At 40.7% G+C, this 20,136-nt stretch overlaps 1 protein-coding gene across 1 annotated transcript; it reads left to right on the top strand.

Moving 5' to 3' along the window:
* Positions 1–736: 736 nt before the first annotated feature.
* RB195_008920 (uncharacterized protein) lies at positions 737–19,268 on the top strand (the record flags this gene model as incomplete). The annotated part of the gene is made up of 26 exons (XM_013440799.2): positions 737–820; positions 914–1,034; positions 6,001–6,056; positions 6,108–6,191; positions 6,255–6,343; positions 6,403–6,521; positions 6,583–6,615; positions 9,320–9,392; positions 9,466–9,522; positions 9,576–9,725; positions 9,777–9,885; positions 11,434–11,546; positions 11,680–11,768; positions 14,824–14,916; positions 14,963–15,099; positions 15,158–15,250; positions 15,303–15,422; positions 15,723–15,848; positions 15,927–16,082; positions 16,688–16,756; positions 16,859–16,969; positions 17,058–17,114; positions 17,209–17,273; positions 18,947–19,059; positions 19,113–19,179; positions 19,238–19,268. 26 exons carry the CDS (start codon positions 737–739, stop codon positions 19,266–19,268), a joined length of 2,415 nt encoding a protein of 804 aa, XP_013296253.2.
* Positions 19,269–20,136: the final 868 nt, after the last annotated feature.

The following is a 20,136-nucleotide window of genomic DNA, read 5'->3' as shown; positions in this document are numbered from 1 at the left end:
TTGTGCTATTTTCTGAATAACTCATCATCAACGTGAAAAGAATACCAGTACCTGCTACCAAATGGGATCTGAATTTAGGGATGATTTCTTAAAAATTAATTCCACAAACTTTCGTAATATTTTCTACAATTATATACAGTGGCAGTCAAATCGAAGAAGCATTGCGGTTGCTCAGTTAAATACAGATTTCTGCATTTTTACATCCTGTCCATGAAAACTCAAAAAAAAATTTCTTGCTAGTATCCCGGTGGAACGTGAGAAATATCCGTCACTAGCAGGACAACTTAATCTAGGAATATCATACCAATAACATTTGAAAAAGAACAAATCAAAGAAGTTTACCACTTATTTCCAAAGAAGAACGACTTTTTTTTTTGAAAAATAGCAGTCACAACAGAGTAAAAAAAACTCTATGTGATCAAAGAACTGTTATTCTGTGAGAAAAACAATCCAGGAGCCCTTCGGAACTAACGACAAGAAGTGGGTGAACATAGAAAAATAGGCGGATAAGAATTTTTTAAAAATTTTAATGATTGCAAATTGATAAGAGATTGGTAGTTAAGTAAAGACATAAAGACATTGGTAGTTGTGCAGACTTAAACGATGATAAGAACTGTATAGAAATCATTATTGCTCTTTACGCCATGAAAAATCAATATGAAAATTTTGATTCAGGATCAAAAAGGGTGTAGCCGGAAAGCAGCTAACGGGCCAGGTGTACCAGGTGCTCTCCGAGATGATAAGACATGGCAAAGATAGCACAGAGGTAGTCCTTATGACTAAAAGTCGGCATGAGACAACAAAACGAGAACTGCTACTGGTAGCGTCCTCTAATAATTGTAAAAATCTGGAAATTTTCAATATTCAATGAAATGAAATGAATGAAGTTTCTCTAATAAATGTTGATTCATAGAGCTTTAATAGAAGAAACCATAAGGTTGCGGTGAACTGGAAGAAATCTAGAAGGGCAGATATTCGCAGCAACTTCACAAACATTCAGCAACCATATTTTCGATGGAGTCTGAAAGTTACAGGTAAAGTTTCAAATGAATTTACACGAACATCAGAAAAATAAGCAAAAAATCGTTTGAAGTTTACTGCGTAAATGAAAATTATGAATAGAAAAAATGTTCTTATTTGAAAGCAAATACAGAGAAGTGAAGCGTGCACATCAATCGAAAACTCATAGATCAAGGATAAAGGATAAAATCACTCACTACCGCATCAATCCACGTGGGATGCGCCAACGCGTCTCACTGCAATTCGTAATAGTTGAAGTTTTGGAAAGCGTGTTGACCTATAAAACGTCTTGCTGAGCCAGCCGATGTGTCAAGTCAGGGTTTTTATCCTCACAGACAAGTCTGGTACCAATTTATCGACCCCGGAGGGATGAAAGGCTTGGTGAGCACTAGGGCGGTTTCCAACCCTCGACCGTGTGGCTACAACGTACCTCTAACCGACTGCGCCACACCTGCCAGCATATCATATATGTCATATATATCAGGACCATGCTACTGCTACTTGATATGTACCATGTCAGATCGGTATTTTGATATATCGGCATATCGGTTGAACGAGTTTATTTGGGTGTGTGTTGGTTGTTATTTGTATTATTTTGGTTATTACGTACAGGAATTGTTACTGAGGATACCGTTCGTGAGCATTTGAATTATGAAGTTCTCGCTATAGCTGTGGCAGTCTGTTAGGCGACAGGACAGCACCTTTTTGCAATGTTTCGGAAACTTTCGCCATGAAATCCTGGAAAATATCTACTCTGCACATCTTGAAAGCGTATACACAAATGCCTGGTTGTGTTCAGTATAAGTATGTCCACTATGTGTAAGTAACGAGTACCAGTAACTTTGTATACCAAGAACGAGGATTGTTATTATATTATATGTCATTATTACTATTATTATTATTATTCCATTATATTTCATTATTATTTCACAAATTATGACTATTATTGTAACTATGTATTTTTGTATTCTATTATTATCAATGCTGTAGTCTGCAACATTGATCGCAGTCGACTCGCATTCGATTCGGGCAGGGCAGGGCGCAGGGAGAGAGAGGAGGATTGAGACAATGCTTTTGCTGAGAGGAGCAGAGTAAACGTTCGAGTTATTCCGTTGCACGCGTCACGGTCCTTCAGATCAACACAGGACGCATGTCGGTAGAAATGTACTGCTCTCATTTGTAACATACACTGGATATGATTAATGTGTTAAGCTTGAAAAAACTAACACATTGCTATTGATGTGCCATACAGTTGTTCAATAATTATTCAACACAGTAACAATGTGAGTAAAAATTCGTTTTATGAGCATACAGTTGGCAAAGGGTGGTTTGAGCTCTCAAAACTTTCCAAATGCTCTTAATTGTAGTTGGTGAACGCGTTTTTAAAAAAATTCCTGTTTTTAAAGATGAAAGCCTTATACTAGATGCAGTTAAACCCGAAATTTCTCATACATTGCTATCAACTGTTGTCAATTTTTCTCTTTCAAACCACGCCACTACCTTAATTGAACATTTTTTGGAAAGTAACAAGCGAATCGATAATTTTCCAAGCGCTGTGCATGCGTTTTCTTTTGTTGGTGTATTGATCGATACACGCAGGCTCGTCAGCTATTCCTGTTGCCGTGTTATTTCGACGCACATCAGCTTCCTTTTTTTCTCTGCTTTTTCTTTCTCTTCATTTAATGCTCGGGAATGTATTTCGGGAATTTCTTGTGACAATAAAGTTATTGAGATCAGAATAATGTGACCGTATTTCGATCGAGGAAGGGGAGGAGGGAAAAAGGCAGTGAAAAAATCTGTTTTCGGCGAGTTTCGCTAAACTAAGAGGCGGGATAAATTGTTAGAAGCATATCTTCCTGATAACGAAAATTAAGGTGAAAATTAAGGTAGTACTTATTGAATGAGGGAAAAGTGACAAAGATGAGGATGAATAGAAGCTTCCTTTATTTCATACACTAATATTTCTATTTCAATGAAATTTCAATCAATCAAGTTTCCATCATGGTCTACAGCATGTGTCCAGCTATCCGGAAGCTGTCGAAGAAGCGCGCGACTCAGAGCAGCCACTAGCGATGCCGCGCACAGTCAATACACATTGTGGTACCCATGTCGTCCCGTACATATTGTGTCGTACATATTTTCTTATAACTGTGTAGTTCTTTGCGTTTCTGTAACCAGAGGAACACCTATAACGGTTGTCTTCATTTCCATTAACGACTAGAGCGTGACCTCATCGAAGTATGCCCGCATGCAACGGCATCTCCACTGGACACGTAATGTCTCGAAGGCACTCGCGGAAAATCCGCCGGGACACTCTTTGTCGTTCTCCATGTCGAGACAGCTTTACTGTAGCCAAAATCTTGAAGGTGGTGGACAATTGCTTTCTGGTCACACTTAGGTGTCGTCGACAATTCTAGTAGTGACAGTGGAGTTCTTTTTCAAAGGATATAGACTCGTTTGTCAAGGCAGTAGCGCATCCGGAAGAAGGTTGGCCTTCGAGCGACATTTCTCCTAGCCGCAAGCTCCGATAACATCAGTGAACATAGAATCGGTTATGTCCTTCTTGAACGCAGCCGAGGTGTTGGCGGACAACAGCCTCGCAATGAATCATGGCAGACAATAACTTGTACATGGCTCTGGTCAATTGAGCAACTGGTTCCTTTACACTGGGATATTCTACCACATTCTAGTGTGTGAAATTATTGCAACTATTGGGCATGTAATAAATCCAAGAAAAAAGGAAAACTTTATTCAGGACCTTCTCCCCTACCCGATTTTTTATTAATCTTTGTCCAAATGATTCCCAGATGTCGGACTCCGAAGATTTCTGGGTCTATCGGTGTTGACCGGGAAAACCATTGAGGCTATATATGGTACCAGCAATCTTTTCGGGCCGATAGAACTGAGCTGCTAGGACAGAAAAACCTTGCAGATCAAATTGAGTGAAGCATTTTTGGTGTAGGAAATATCATACTTCTCAAAGAGGAATTAAGTATTATTGTAACTTACTACTTTCGTCTATGATTTATCTGCAGCCGCCCTTCGTGAATCTCTAATCGTCCATGCATAACAATAGGAATTTGCCTAAACATCCTAGTAATAAGCCCTGAAAAACTAGTCAAATAAACGGAGTACAATTACATATCTGGTGCAGTAATAAAATCACTTCTTGAAACGGTTGTCTGTAGCTCAGCGACATTTTGCTCATGAATTATGAGCCGTTATAATTGAATCCTGTGCTGATTTTTGCTTACTAGAATAACTGTTATCAGTTTAGAAATAAAGTCTCAACCTTAGTGCACTCAAGTTGTTCACAAAGGTGGTCCCCCGTTTTACCTCTGAATAAGCATTGCTATACGAATTCCTTCGCTAGTACCATGCTATATAATAACGGGCTTATTCTGTCACGTGTGTGTATGTGAGTAAAGAAATTCCAGAAAGCACTTAGACTGGTACAACGGCATTAGATAGGTGTTCTGGCCGTCGCAAAGCGGTAAGATGGAGTGAAACGGGTTGGTGCGCCGGGGCCAAGACCGCTGAAGTGGTTAGGACAGGTCCCGCTTCGTCGGATTGGAGCGCCACCGTAGTCCCATGTAATAACCCCAAGCAAATTTGTCAAGAAGTAAATGAGGCATTCTGAACTGTTTCATGGCCGTAAAAACTGCATGTGCTTCGTTTCATCTCTATGTACTACCCCGTCTATCTATTCATCTGCACGTTTTCCTCATCAGGTTGATAAAATCCTTCCTCCCGAAACTGGAATCACGGAACAAACTGGTGCTTATGTAGCTAACAATTCATGTGATCTGACGTGAGACCTTATCTTCATTAGTTCAATGATGAGGCTCATATTATATATGTTGACACATAATTCTTTACTAACCATTGAGGAAAAAAGGGGAAAAAACTTATACTTCGAATTTAATTCCAAATTTTGGCAGTATCAAAGGAGTACAGTTGTTAACTGGAGTTTGAATACTCTGTAAATGTAGTACTGACGCATTCAGGAAGAAATCTATGCAAACATCACTTCATTTCATCATCATTTCACTAATGATTGAATCTCTAAAAAAAGAAAGAAAGAAAGCATTCGTCAGATAAGATGCAATTTATTTTTACAGAAAATGTTACTATCTTTAATTTGTATTGATCAGCGAAGGCGAGCGAAGTGTGTAATACAAGAAGTCTGATGTCCGGCGTTAGCCTGTCGTTCAGATTAGTAATCAAATAAAGTTTCTTGCAAGCGAAAGCAAAGTTTACTTCCGCCTCCCTGAATAGAGCATCGATGAAAAGTTTGTCTTTGTCGTTGTGAAATTACCTATAGGTGCGATAGGGAGAAGCCGGACCCTCCTCAGGTGAAGGGGTTTAGCTCATGGGGTGCAGCTCAAGTGAAGGGGGTCCTTTCACCATCCGCCCAAAAGTGAAGGGGCTCAGAGCACCGGCTCGACTATCGCATGTATAATTATACCTGTATTACAAAAGTCCCATATCACACATATACGTCTTGACCCAACCAAATAAGTGTTTTTCACGACTTGATGTCGCGGATTTTTATTGCGGATAGACATTAATAACACATGTTCAATCTGCACCACATTAGCGAAGTAAACCAACCTCATTAACAAGCTCTAATTAACACTCCTCATTTATAAGATACAAAAAACTCATAAAGTTTCAAATTCTACCATTAGACAACTCTGATCCGCAAGCATAATATGTGACTCTATCTGGAATATACAGAGATAAGTAAAATAAAAGCAATCTCTTGCAAATTTCGAAGAACCCACTTTCCTGTCTTCGCGCATCTTCTTAAATGTTCCAGAAAGATCCTCGTGGGTCCCGCAACGAATCTCAAAGTTTACAACTTTGTGTTTAACGTCAATTATTAGGTTGCGAAACTCGCAACTCCGATTTATTTCTGCTGCTTTTTTTTGTTTTTGCTCTGCTTGTTGTTTTCATTTATCTTTAACCTGCTTTTAGGTATGGAAAAACGAACCAAGCTTCGGCAAAAACAGTGTCTATCAAGAACAAGAAAGGTGGCTTAAGCTTTTCTCGAAGAGTAACTTAATTTTTGTTACTTTTTTCAGTCCCATAGAGTTTTTGCAAGCCGGTTATCCCCTGCTCGCCCTTTGAGAAGGGCCTCCAAGAGGAACAGCAGAAAGACTGAAATTGTGAGGGGTGCAGATTCATAAGGTTTGTTTTTAAGTGAATATTAACTAAATGACGTAACATAGGATGCCCCCAGAATCTCATACGCGGCTTCAGTTTGTAAAAATAGCACCAGTTATCTGTTTGATCGAGATCTCCTATTTTGTGACTTAAGGTTGGTCTATATTGTTAAGGTAAGATTGTAGCAATGCAAAATCCTTACCAACTTTCCAGATTCGACTTCAACGAGCGTATTTTTGCGAAATTGCCGTCGGCGGTCGTGGAACCACTCTTGCGATGGAAGCGTGTACTTGTGGATGACACTAGTGGACGGATAATTCCACTCGGTTCAGGTCAGAGAAGTGTTTGTTTGTCAACAGGCGCATTTTACCCTTATTGTTTTCACTATTTCAGATGGGAAACCAATCTGCTATCAAGAAAATGAAGGCAGGTGTTTTTGTTTGTTTCTTCCCATTCATGTTTGTTCTTCCATTGATTAGCATTTTATAACTGGACGAACAATTCTTGGTCTGGGTCAGCAGATACATGTTTCTAAACATTTGAGATTGTATATACTCTTCGCCGTTGAAAATGACTATTGCAGCCATTGCAAATTTCACTTTGGAAGATAGATCTTTACATTAGAGAGATACTAATAGTAGTGGATTTGTATCTTGATCGTTTCTTCAAGGAAGAGTATCGATTTGCAACTCTTTTCTCTAGAGAATTTTGAGCGTGCCTACGCTTTCTGTTGTTCACTTAGTACTGATTTCTAGTCCGACATGCACACTAAGAATACATTTCCTTAAGTGTGTCACGAATTCGAAGATGTTAAACAGTATAAAGTTTGGAGCGTAAATTACGAATATGAGCGTGGGAAACCGCTCGTGGTGTAGCGCGTTAAAAAAGTATCAGTCTGAAGTCCTCGGACATTTTGTGATGTTTGATTCGCTCGACTTCACCGATCAATAAGAAATAATAGTGATTTACTTCATAAAATTAAAATTTTTTCTGTCAACGCTTTCTTCAATTTGTTTTCCTCAAAAATTCAAGCATAGATGAAAGATTTTATGGCTTTCTTCCTAAACGTGTCAGTTCTGCATTTGGTGAACAATAAAACTTGATTTTACATCCATGTTTCTCTGAAACCTCCATAATTTGGAAAAACATTGCTCGAGGCATAAGTTTCCTCCGTTCTCAACTATTAGCACAGAGTGATGTGCTAACATGAAATGAGGTGAATATCATCATTGTAATAATAAAGATAATAATAGAGTAATAATAAAGATAACGTTCTTCGTCACAAGGTTTAAACTGTTGGCTACTATTGTATTTAAGCAGCCGTTTGCATGTGTATTTATAGCTTGGGACACTTCTCACCCCACACTATACCTTTCTGGCATCGGCGCACCAATCCTATGCCGTGGAACCCGTCTCACCCCCTTTTATAGCTAACTGGCAGCGGGTTTTCCGCGGTTTCCCGCGCCGGTTTATTTTCCGGCGTTAAGAGAAGATTAAATATGACCACGCTTATACTCGTATCTACACCTCGAGGTCTGTGTTATCAAGAAATAAACACATCGTCACTTACTAGCTCCAGAAGTAAATAACATAGGAACATCAAAGAAAATGAGCTCAATTCTCTAGAAACTTGAGTCTTTTTGGGCTTTCAATTATGCAAACTAACGAAGTAACCATTAGACTTCTTCATAGTTCAGATCTGATCCTTTTTGGGACCGAAAACCACAAGATTCCTTACTAACATCATTGCACTGACTTTGCGATGCATGGTCTCGCATGATGTATCCACCACCATGACTATTTCACTTCAGATATGGTGAAAATGAACGTGACGAACGTAATTGTCAAGGAAATCAAGGTAGAAGACGTGAATGACCGTCTCCAACGCAATGGTGTTAGATCCGAACTCCTGAGGGCGGCTATCCTATGATTGGCGAATTATAGCCAAATGTGGCGAATGTTCTTCCTCGTCGCTGCTGCTACGCCCAAAACTTCTCACTTCGGGATCCTCTTTTATCGATCTTACGGAAACCTTCGCCAGCTCGGGCTTCGTTTCATAGTAACTTTTGGCTTTTCTGGGTCAACACCAACTTCTAAACAAGAGAACAGAAAGAGAGCAGACGCCTCTTCATAACTTCTAGACTCTTTCCTTTTCTTTTCGTAAACTTCTGAGAATGTGAACGTATCATACACATCGTATGAAGATTATTCTTCCAGAAGAAACAGTGACCAATGTGATTCTATCTGTGGTCATTATGTCGATTTCGGTATAGTCAAATCAAAACGACTTGATTATACTGAAATCCCACGAAGCTTGGTGCGGTTGTGCTAGCCGCTTCGCCCAAAGGGGTGCAGTCGTGCGCGGTGATTGCAATTGAGGTAGTACACTTACCAGTTCGACTTGTCCGAGTTGATTCTATCGCGCCTCTCTGAGCGCAGCCGCCTGCGCAGCTGCACCAGATTTGAGGTCGCTTTGATCCGACCAACTCTCCGAACCAACTCTCCGACGGTGACATCAGCGTAAAGAGGTTTTCGGAGTAATTATTTCCTACGAATAGTCTTAGTCGTCATGATTTACTCGAGAGAAGTAGGCAGCCGGTAGGAATCCGCACTACAGTGCGTTCAAGGCAATCTGAGGACTGTGACAGTTGCGCAAATGACTGGGAACTGAGCGGCGCGGTGGAGCTAGCTGTTGTTATTGGTATAGGCCTCTCGCTAGTTCTATTTATCTCTGTGATCTGAGTAGAACTACCAATGGTCCCACCTCTATCGAAATCATCACGTCATTTTGATCTGACTGTAACTGAGCGCAGCCGAATTTTTGCCTGCAGCAGAGGTTGCCGTTGGGCCAGTGCGGACACACTTTTGACGCACAGTAAGTCCTTGTATCCCGCAGGCTTCTGATATCTGCACTAGTGCCTGTAACCGTGAATGTATTTTGATGGCACGGTTGCAGAGCACAGCTTTGCAAGCTTCAAGGTTTCGCAAGGATTTGATTGTCTCAATAAAGTACTCTAAAAACCATCATTGTATTTGGTTCTTTGGGCCCCCATTACAAGCTTCAACTTCAATTAAAAAGAAGACGCTTGTTCAAATATTTCAGAGATGACTGTAATGTTGTGAGTTTCAGATGTGGATGCGAACAAAGAGCAGGATTCACTGTCTGAGGAATTAAGCAACAACAGGAGTAAATCCATTAAGAGGTGGTCCTTTGTTTTCTACTTAGGAGTAAAAGTTTCACTGTTTAATTTCATTTGCATTATTTTAATTTTTAAGGTTTCGGGCTGATTATTCGTCTCAGACAGAAGCTGCCACAGTAGTCTGTAGAAAAAGGTGACATTTTAGTGCGGAATTCGGAGTTTATAGTAAGGAATTTATATATTCAGGTCTGGGGAGTACCTAGGTAACAACTCTACTCGTCATTCGTGTAACACAAAGAACACCGACTTGCAGCAATCCTATACTAATCCCCTCGAGTCTGGCGCTGAGGTTTTTGCGGTTTATTTCGGAGTATACTATCCAGCGACAATATTGAGGTTGCCTACTTGCTTCATTAATAGCCTTAGTACTTCAGCATGAACTTTCAGTGCACACGGCCACGACGGCTACACAGTGCAGTTCTTAAATGATGGGGTTACCAAGCATGTGCCACTTGAAGGGGTCGTACCCTTGAATTTAGTAGCTGCAGATCAAGAGGTATATACCGAACATTTATGGTTTGCCTGAGAAGTTTATATAGTACATAATTTGCTATTGTTAGGGAAGTTGTCTGTTGTGATGTATTGCTGCTTACTTAACTGCACCATACTTATTGCATTTTGACGTGACTATATCTTTCAAAAGGATCAAATGTATCAAACGAAATCTTCTTTATTAGGAATTTCAAATAGATTTCTTCCGAATACCATACCCTCCTTCATTTTTACAGTTCTCTTCCATCTTGCTGATTGATTTTGAATTCCCATCATTCAAATTTCACCCGTCGGTGACGAAGAACTCTCTACTGCTGTTCTCGCTTCTGGGCTGTAGCTTCCGGTGCGGAATATTTGGAATCACGGTTGACGTTGACTTATCCCCATTGTCTGCTACCCATACACAGAATTAAGAGTGAAAGGGAGTCGAAAGTCACTTGACAGTGTTGATTGATTTAGTAATTACATTAATTAGCATGATTACCTTAAGTATTATCATTTTCATCAAAATTCGTTTTGGCTTCCTATCGATTGTAGATTTGGTGCGAAATATTTTCGAAAATTGCCGTATATAAAGGCCATTCGACTGGAATCCACCACTCATTTGTATAACGGCAAAAATAACTACCGCTAAATTGCCGACTCTTCGTGATTACTACGTGCCCGAAGTCTGCATCGAGGTTTAATAAAGTCACGAATTAGGCGACCGCAAGCTGTAAGAATGCGCGCCCGAAATTTGGATGCTATAAACGTCAGCGTAAGATAATTATACTATTCAATTTAGTTGCTAGATCAACCCCTGTTTAGTGGCTCAGCTTTCAGGAAACATACTTAGGTAGCCATCACGACCACTTTTTGGGTACTCCACATACATCTCCCTTTTCCCCCAGAACTATTATTGATCGCATTTTCTGTTGTTTTGCTGCCTTTGTTGATATTATAAACAAAATATGCTGCTTCTTTGCCACTTCCATTATAATCTTGCAGAAATCACTCTTAAAATCCAATCTGAATTCTTTAAAAGTTCAAATAAAATTAAGAAAGAGTTAGTTTGCATGTCAATTAATTTGATGTGTGATCATTCTACATATTCTCTCTTCTAGGCCTTAAACTATGAAACAGCGCGCTAATTTCTACAAGGAGTTCGATTAGAGCGCGCCTTGTGCAGCCTTGTGCACGCGCCGCAGCTTACGGGCCGTTTTTTACGGCAATTAGGAAGAAATGGACGGAATCACCCCCCTCTCCATAATCTACCAGCCCGTATAAGAATACTCCACCTGAAATCCGAACCACATGAGATCCGTGGGTTGATGTCTTTAAGTCGCGCCATTGCTTTTCTGCTGATTTGGAACTGTCCCATCATCCATAATGGGAGTCCAAAAATCCAAAACTGTAAAACAAAATGTGTCGGGTGTTTTGACTGCAATTCAGGCTAAAATGCACTAGGAGCTTACTAACGTTTCATGCTGCTATGGTAGCTCTTCCATACTTGTATTCGCTGCGTGCTTAATAAGTTTTCGATTTTTCATTGTGGTGATTGCGACAGTTGCAGTGCTTCGTCGAAAAAGGTATAGGTGTGGTCACTAGAACGCCGTCTAATTTTTCTTCTGGATTATTCGCCGTATCTCTTTCTGACGAAGATGACAGTCCTGGAAGAACTGTCTAGTAAGTTATTCTGACGAGCTATTTCGAGACGTTTTATTAGTTTTTTTTTTCTGTTCAAGTACTAGTCGCTCCTCAACTTGTTATGAAAGCAGAATTCCCTGCATTTGATGGTGATAAGTGCAGTTACTTGCAGTGTACGGTGGTACGGGCTGTCTTTCCCTCTTCGTACTTGGCGAAAGGAACTGTCTCGTCGACTTCAACAAAAGATGAACGTAGCAACGTGTAAGTTCTTCTCAGTGTCAGATCCTTTGCATTTATTCACTGCAAGGTTTACTATCAACACTTTCGGCTTGCGATAACAACCCTTAGTCGCTTCGGAAACCGACCGACCACTGGAAGAGGATACTTGACGTCGATTTTCTCCCATTCCCGGCGAAAGGCAGTCCTCACTGATTCCACGTTGAAATGACGAGTAACATAAGCATTTTCCTACAGATAACCCCATACGGCATAATTCAAAGGGTTGAGATCTGGGGAGGAAGCCTGTCAATCATCAGTAGCGATGAAATCAGCCAGATTGTCTCAACACTACTGCTGAACGATTTTGCCTTGTGGGCCAGCGGCCAGTCTTGTTGATATGTTCAAGGGTCACTCCCTAAATGAGGATTGGCCCAAGGCAGCAGCTCATCTTCGAGAATGGTTTTCAGGTAGTAAACTTTGTCGATTTTTGGATTTTGGGCCTGGTTTGACGAAAATTAGCAGAGTCTTCCCAGTGACACAGATGCCTGCCTAAACCATAGCCTAAGCCTGGTGACCCGCTAAATTTACCATTCTACCTCTCATTTTACTTCTTTGGGATGTCCTAGAAGGCACATGATGGTTTTGTCGACTGAAAGCGGCCTCGGGAGTGAAGAGTTGGAAAACGCCTCCAGAGCTGTGCTCTCCAGAGCCAAATAAAGCAAGCAAATAGGGCACTCCAAGCAAATAGTATACGACATTTCTTCAGGCGGGCTTGCTTGCTCTTGTCCGAGAGGACAGCCGCCTTTTTAACACGATAAAGGGTCAACCCTAGCCGTTTCTTGACGGTGGTTCGGACGGTTTACTCTGACATTTTCAACTCTCGGGCCATCTGCGCTTCGGATTCCGGCCGACGCGCTTCGGAAGACTTCCACTAATTGATTCGTCATCGCAGTGGGGGATCTCTCTGGTCTTGGAGGTCCTGGATCGTGCCAAACGTTTGGAACTTGTTGATGTACTGTCCCACCGCCTCCCGAGTCAAACCGGAGGATCGCACGATCGCGGCATCCGTCATTCCGCATTTATGCAGCTCAGCTATTGAGGTGCGATGTGCAGATGCCTTCACTATGACTTTTCCAGCCAAACGACATCCACGAAATTTAGCAGGCATGATCCCACGAATACATTACGTCTATAAAACCCCTTTTGGGCCCCGATGTTGGTGTCATAAATGAGGTGTACTTGTACTTTCACACCCTGTACACAGTCTTTCGAGAAGGGTTTAGGAAGTTCAAACAAGACATCTGCATCAAAACAACAATGTATCATTTATAAACAGGCGCTGTAGAATTTAACGGAGTAACAGAACATAACTAAACAACAGTTATGTCGCACCAACACTGGAGCCTTACTTGGCCCACCTTTTGCGCTGATGATGCTATTCCTAATGTTTTTTTAAGAATGAGTTGTTGTCACATCAATTACTTATAGGGCAACTTCAATCTACTTTAAAGGTATCTCCTCACGAATCTGGGGTGGTATGGATTTCGATGGCTAATGACTACATGGGGTTGTAGATTGCAGAAACGGATGGAATAACGCTCATTTCTTCCTAATTGCTGTTAAAAAAAAAAACGCCCCAGAAGATGCGGCGCGTGCACTGTGGCGCTCCAATAGAACTTCGAGCGTTCCGGGACGCTATCTTCTACGACGAGTTCTATGGAGCGCGCCACCCCTGTGCAAGCGTCGCATCTTCCGGGCCGTTGTTTACAGCAATTAGGAGGAAGTGAGCGTTATCCCACCCGTTTCTGGAATCTACTACCCCGTATAGCAATTAGCCATCGGAATCCATACCACTCCAGATTCGTGGGGTACCTTTAAAGTAGATTGAAGTTGCCCATAAGCGCTTTGATGTTACAATATCCCATTCTTTCTGGTACTCTAATATGTACCATTTTCAGCCTGTCTTATATTAACTTGGACTCCTTGTCCCTACTACCGGCTTCGGTGTCAACCTGAGCAAAAAGTTCCCTTCATTTCGACTTTTGCTCACTGCCCATTTAGCACCGCATTTTACTAAATGCTTAGCGGTTCATTCCTCAACGATTTCATTGACCGAGACTTCACATGCGTATTGATATACCAGTCTGAACGTCCGGCTAACAGCGGGAATCATGTTTATTGTGGTGCACCCTTCGTCCGTTTTCATTGATTAGTAGAAATTAAACGCATTTTCCGTAAAATTAAATTTGCATATTTTCTAACGATGCTTCCTTTGATCTTTCATCTTAGGAAATTAAACATTCATGAAATGATGATGAATTGAAGTAATGAACTGATAAAGATAGGTTTTCACGTCAGATCATGTCGACTGTCAGCTAATATTTAAACAGAAATTTGCATTAGTGTTTCCACTTTCGAAGAAAGGACGTTACCAACCTGATGTGGTGTGGACAAACATGCGCTGAAGTACACAGGAGTGAAATGCAACACAGCGCCAGAAGACGGCAAAATGCATACGCAATTTTTCCGCCTTCTGGCGCCGGGACACCAATTTTCAATTCGAGACAACCCGTCTCACTGCTTTTTGGAATTTCGTTACACGCACACATTCATACACAAACACCGTGACAGAGTATCAGAATAAGCCCCTTATCATATAACATGATAAAATGACGTGTTAAACTGTGTCGTTGAGAACCATCACTTTTCGCTATAAGAAACTGAAAAGTGCAGTAAGACCCTCCCTGCCATAGAAGAACAAATACTGTTTAGTTTAACGAACGGGGCAAGCATCTTTAAAAATGAATGCGATGTTGAAGAAATGTGAATTGTTGTAAAACAATCAGAATACTAGTAGAGTCGTACTGAGGGAAGAAATGAATGTGATGAAGAAAGGCTACCTCAACCACAACAGGATCGCGAAGGATCTCTTTTGTATAACGGGGACGAAAGATTAAAGATATATTTGGAGAGGCCGAGTAAAAAATTAATTATGGTGTGGAACTGAAATGGACGTAATTGTAATGTCTCTTATGAAGTCTGCTCTATTTGATTTCTCCGTAGTTTTGACATTGTGATAGATCAACCTCATTTGCAGCAATTGACGCCATACATTCAAGTTTGCCCAATCATGTCAGTACACAGAAATGGAGGAGGACTTCTTTGTTGGAAACTGCCCCTTTTGTCAAAGGTTTGGTCTTTTCTCTCTAAAACATTGTTAGCTCAATTTTATTCAGAACCATCCCTATCCTATCCACTGTGGCCAATTTATCCCGACCCTGATCCAGAATCTAAAACAATGGTACGCCTCAACAAAAGGTCGCACCCAGTTGCTGTTTCGGCTATCCTTAAGATATGTTCGTCTCCTCTAAAGGTATCTAATACGATTTGTCCGAACTCTAATGGATCACAAGTAAAATCAGTTTCTGAAGGAACCAGATCGCTGCTTCCTCATCACTCTCGACGGCCATCCATGGCATTACCAATATCGCGTCCCCAGAAGAAGTCTGAGCAACCAAGATCTTGTAAGTGATCCCGAAATATCAAACCTTATGCGAATTGACGGAACAATTGTAGGGTCGGTGTTTTGAAAGAAGGGAGATCATGATCGAAGAAATGGGAAACACTTTGAAACAGCGCGACCCGGAGAGTTTTCAAGAACAATATGCTCACTACGGTCAACGGATGAACTTCAAAGTTTGTCTTCGACGTCACTTCTATTTTATGCACTAGAACGCAGATAGAGTAAGACTCATTCTGGAATCCACCCACATATTTGTCAATCCTTCCCACATTAGCGCTCAATTAGACGACAGCTCGTACTTCCCAGTCAAATCCAAAAGTGTTTTGTTTCTAATTGAAGTGAAGGCTTTCAAAAATCTAGGCCGTTTATTTCGATATTTTGTTACGACAAATCATTTGCTGAATGGACTTTGCTAACATGTACATTGGAATCTGGTTAAGACACTGGTTCAAACTTCAGATAACTATTTTAAGAAAGAGTGGAGAGTGAATCTCAGAATTTTGGAAGCAAAGATCAATCGACGGTTAAGCGCTTTCCATATTGCGCCCATTTTCATAGAAAGCTGGACAAGAAAGCTGCCGCCGCCACTCTGCTTTGATGTAACCCTTTATTTTTTCTTGTTGGGAAATAGTAAAGGATTTCCCGACTTTATCAATCTTTTCACGTTTCTATTTCAGTATTTGCCTAGATCCACCGTTTCAAGGCAGTTGCATCGTCAAATGCAAAAATTTTCTGCCAAGCTTCGTTGTAGATATCCAACAAAATCAGAGGGATGTTCTTGTCAACGAGGAAAATGCGAGTTGGGACAGTGCCCATGCCTCGTATTTAAGGAGGTGACTCGAGTATTTCTTTCACTCGTTCCTTTCTTCATATGCGTATTTAATTGAGTACGAGGTGAGTGCGGTTACCTTTAAAAAAGAAACTGTGTTTAGAGCTTTCCCCCGCAGCTTTCCCTCTCAGTTGTAATCTAGGGCAAATAGAGCTCTTATAACTTATCTCTTGTCCACTCACGAAATGAGCAGTGCATTTATCAGATTGGAAAAAAAACTACAACGAGATAACAGAAAACGATAAAGACGTATATCCGCTTATCCAGATTTTTCTCCTTTTGTAGCGTAGCACTAGATGTTATCTACACTCTTGTAGTGATGACTGTAAGGTACTGCATCTCTGAAATTTTTGTGCAAGTTTATATATTGTAAACATAGGAGAATAGAACGTTTTCCTTTGTATAAGGAAAATATACCGAAACAACGAGTTTTGGATGAACGGATCATGAAATTCAAACATAATTATGAGACTTCGATGGGTTACGATGTGTAAGACTCTTAAGTCAATAGACGACCTGATCCTGCTGGAAAGCTAGCAAATGATGGGGAACTTGTGCTTTCTGCCTAAACACATTGGCTTTCTTGACGCAGTGTTCTACTTGTTCCAGAAAGGAGCTGTAATGATTTGCGGACAAGCATGTGGTTGCAGTGACTCATGCCCATCGTCTTATCTAAAAGTGAGGGTTTCCCAGATATTCTAGTTTTTTATGTATAGAGTTTTTTTCGGATTTTTTCCTTTACTTACAAATGTCCACATAAATGTTGTTTTTTTCTGACAGGAAGAGCGACAAGTTCCACTTGTTCTCTTTCATACTCGCTATAAAGGATGGGGTGTCCTTACTCCAGTGCCAATTCTTGCTGGCACTTTTCTTGGGCTTTATGCAGGCCATGTGAGTTGATGTTTTCTCTTGATGTAAGTATGTGCATATGTCCACAAGTGGATGTATTTGGATTTAAGTTGATCTGTTTCTTTTTCAGATTGTCGATGTAGAGCTTGAAATGCTCCCTGATAACACTTACATATTCGACATGAATGTGAGTTTAAAAGATTTTATTCAATTCCGAAGTGTTCGGACATATCCTCCTCTTGTAAAATGGATCGTGCCAAAATAGTCTCATCAAATTTCAGCAACAAGTTGAGAAACAGTCACGAAAATACGCAGTGGACGGAACATGGAGCGGCAACATTTCAAGGTAAGTGGAGCTGGTAAACTGTTATGTTTTTCTTCGGCTTATTTTATGCCAAAGAAAAAACAAGTGTTTTTATTCGTGTTGAACATGGAGTGGACTCGCATGTTGTAATGTTTGTGCAGATTCTACCATTGGGCCCTTCGATAATCACAATTACCATATAACTTATAAAAGTTAACTGGCTTGAGATGTTCACATGATAGTTTTGTGAGATCGTTGTGTTATTTGGCGGAAACCAGAGCTGTCTATAGATGATTGTCTTTGGTGTGTTATTATTCGTTTCATACTTGATTCACATCCTCTCTTATTGCTTACTTTCATCCTTCATTGATATTCACAGATGTAGCTTACTGGGATCTTCTTGGAACAGCTGGCTACTAAACAGAAATAAGTCACTGACCAGAAGAAGACCAGAACACAGACGCTCCATGAAGAAGTCCAAGCACCTCACCGCCATTAAGAGTCCGTTTACGACCGGTTGTCCATCCCAGTCGAGGAGTCACTACGTCGTCTATAACAACGACTGATGAAGCCGTCAACTGCCGTTGCTGAACACACTCATTTGTGCAGCCTGTGGCTTATCTACTCTGTAGCGCAATACATCTTTTAAAAAAAATCAAAATCTAACTTTAAAATGGTATCCTAGTACTAGTTCGCGACCCCACAACGCTAAAGTTTACGTAGAAAGACGTCTACGTAGATAGACCATAGTAATTTAGATGAAAATTCCTATTAGTTCTGCTTAACGTGATGAAAAAGTCATAGTTCTTCTTCCCCTTTATTTCCAAGATTTTCCGAAATTTCGAGATTTTCTAAAAATGTTTGGTGAACATTTACATTCGTTCACGTTCTTCTGAATTCTTGCAAATTTTCTTCTTTTTAAAACGAACTGAGGGAGATCAGGTGGATACGCATAATGGGAGACTACGGAGAGGTGGGTGTTTCCGTCCATTTCTTCCTAATTGCCGTAAAAAACGGCCCGGAAGATACGGCTTCATTCGTTTTGGCGCACCATTTTGTACAAGAGGTTCGATTGGAGCGCGCCAGTCTCGTGCGGCGCCGTACCTTCCGGGCCGTTTTTTACGGCAATTAGAAAAAAATAGACGCAATCACCTCCCTTTCCGTAGTCTCCCATCCCGTATACGAATACTCCACCTGAAATCTGCACCACCTCAGATTCGTGGAGTGATGCCTTTAAGTAATTTCTTTTTCTAGATTTGTCTCTGAGGTCGTGTGTAGTGTAGCGGTTAGAGGTTCCGCTACCTACACTATCGATCCAAGGTTCGAATCCGCCCTAGTGTTCACCAAGCCTTTCATCCCTTCGGGGTCGATAAATTGGTACCAGATTTGTCTTAGAGGATAAAAACACCGATTTGATCACCTTCTGGCCCCCGCAAGTCATTGTATAAGCCTGTTACACATTCGTGAACCTCAAACGATTCTTCTCCCATGAACTATAGTCGGATCAAAACGAAATGAAGCGCGTACAGTTGCGTAGGCGGTTGCGCTCGAAGCGGTGGAAATAGTGGTTGGAGCCAAGGTGGGAACATAGCGAACTGAAGAGAAGGGCCATCTCGATTCCAACCGCTATCTCCACCGCGCCGCTTCGAGTGCAGACGCTTACGCAACTTTCTATGCTTCATGTAGTTTTGACCCAACTATATGTGATCATTCAGGTTTTTCAATCATTCTTGTGTGGATCCCACATTAGTTGCAAAGGTGTTGTTTACCCGCGGTAATTTAGTCACCCACGATCTTGCGTTTTTCGCTGCTAGGGATATCCGCATCGGTGAGTTTGGTTTGATCACCTTTCAAGCCGTAACGTACTTTTGTGTTTTGCAGGCGAAGAACTGACTTTTTGCTATTCTGCAGAAATTATGCAGCAACGTTCATCTGGTATCACGTGCAGGTCTGTCCTCATATTGCCATATTTTCTTTTGTAAAAGTACTTCCATGAAAAACTTCAGGTGCACAAGTGGATGCAAGTCAAAGATATAGGTGAGACAAGATCTAAGAGATTGAGACACAACCTCGAATAGTCTACTAAAGAAAAACGTCGCAATGCTGACAACAAATATGCAATTTTGACGGTGCTGAATGTGTTCGACCGTTTGACCGCGACGCGCATTCCATGGAGGGCAGAGCTCCTCTTTGCTCTTTTGTACCAACTTTGTGTTGTTTTAGGTTTCTCTTTTTAGCTTTCAACAGTAAATAAATTCCCCATTTTAGGACAATTTTAAAGCTCTGATTACGTGACGAAATCAAGTTTTTAGGTTCTGTGATAAGTAATTAGTGAAGTGTTCGTTCATTTTTTTCGTTCAAGGTAAAATTGATTTCTAATTGGCTGATTAAAAGTACTACTTGGTTTGTTTGTCATTTTCTTCGCATTTTTATAAAGTATGGAGTTATTTCGTAATTTTGTTCGTTCTTCTATACTAATGCTGTCGACAGTCGACTTTTTCCCTCTACCCTGTATGCTCTCGTTTCATCCTTTACAACTCATGGAGTTTTTAGAATCTTTTGTTAGTGTTTCGTTGTTTGTACTGATTGTCTTTCATGCACATGTTGATCTAACTATTTGTAGTCAGTCACTTCTTGCGATAAATTTCAACAATATGAGATTTATTAACAAGAAGTTTCTCATTGACGCTTTCGTATGTGAAATAAGCACTTGTGTTTCCCAGTGGTGTATTTATTGTATTCTCATATTGTATAACAAAGAGCTTTTGTATTTATTATATTCCTGTAATGTAGCAGAATCATATGGCACTTATTTATAAGCCTCAGTGGTACATCAAAAGAACACTAACTACCAAGAAACGCTGGGAAAAAATATACTAAGAAGAAAAATAAGCGATACGGTCAC

This window comes from Necator americanus, chromosome III (genome assembly GCF_031761385.1).
Source record: "Necator americanus strain Aroian chromosome III, whole genome shotgun sequence".
NCBI classification, from domain to species: Eukaryota; Metazoa; Nematoda; class Chromadorea; order Rhabditida; family Ancylostomatidae; genus Necator; species Necator americanus.
The sequence above is the reverse complement of the archived record's forward strand: the minus strand, read 5'-3'. Positions and strand labels throughout refer to the sequence as shown.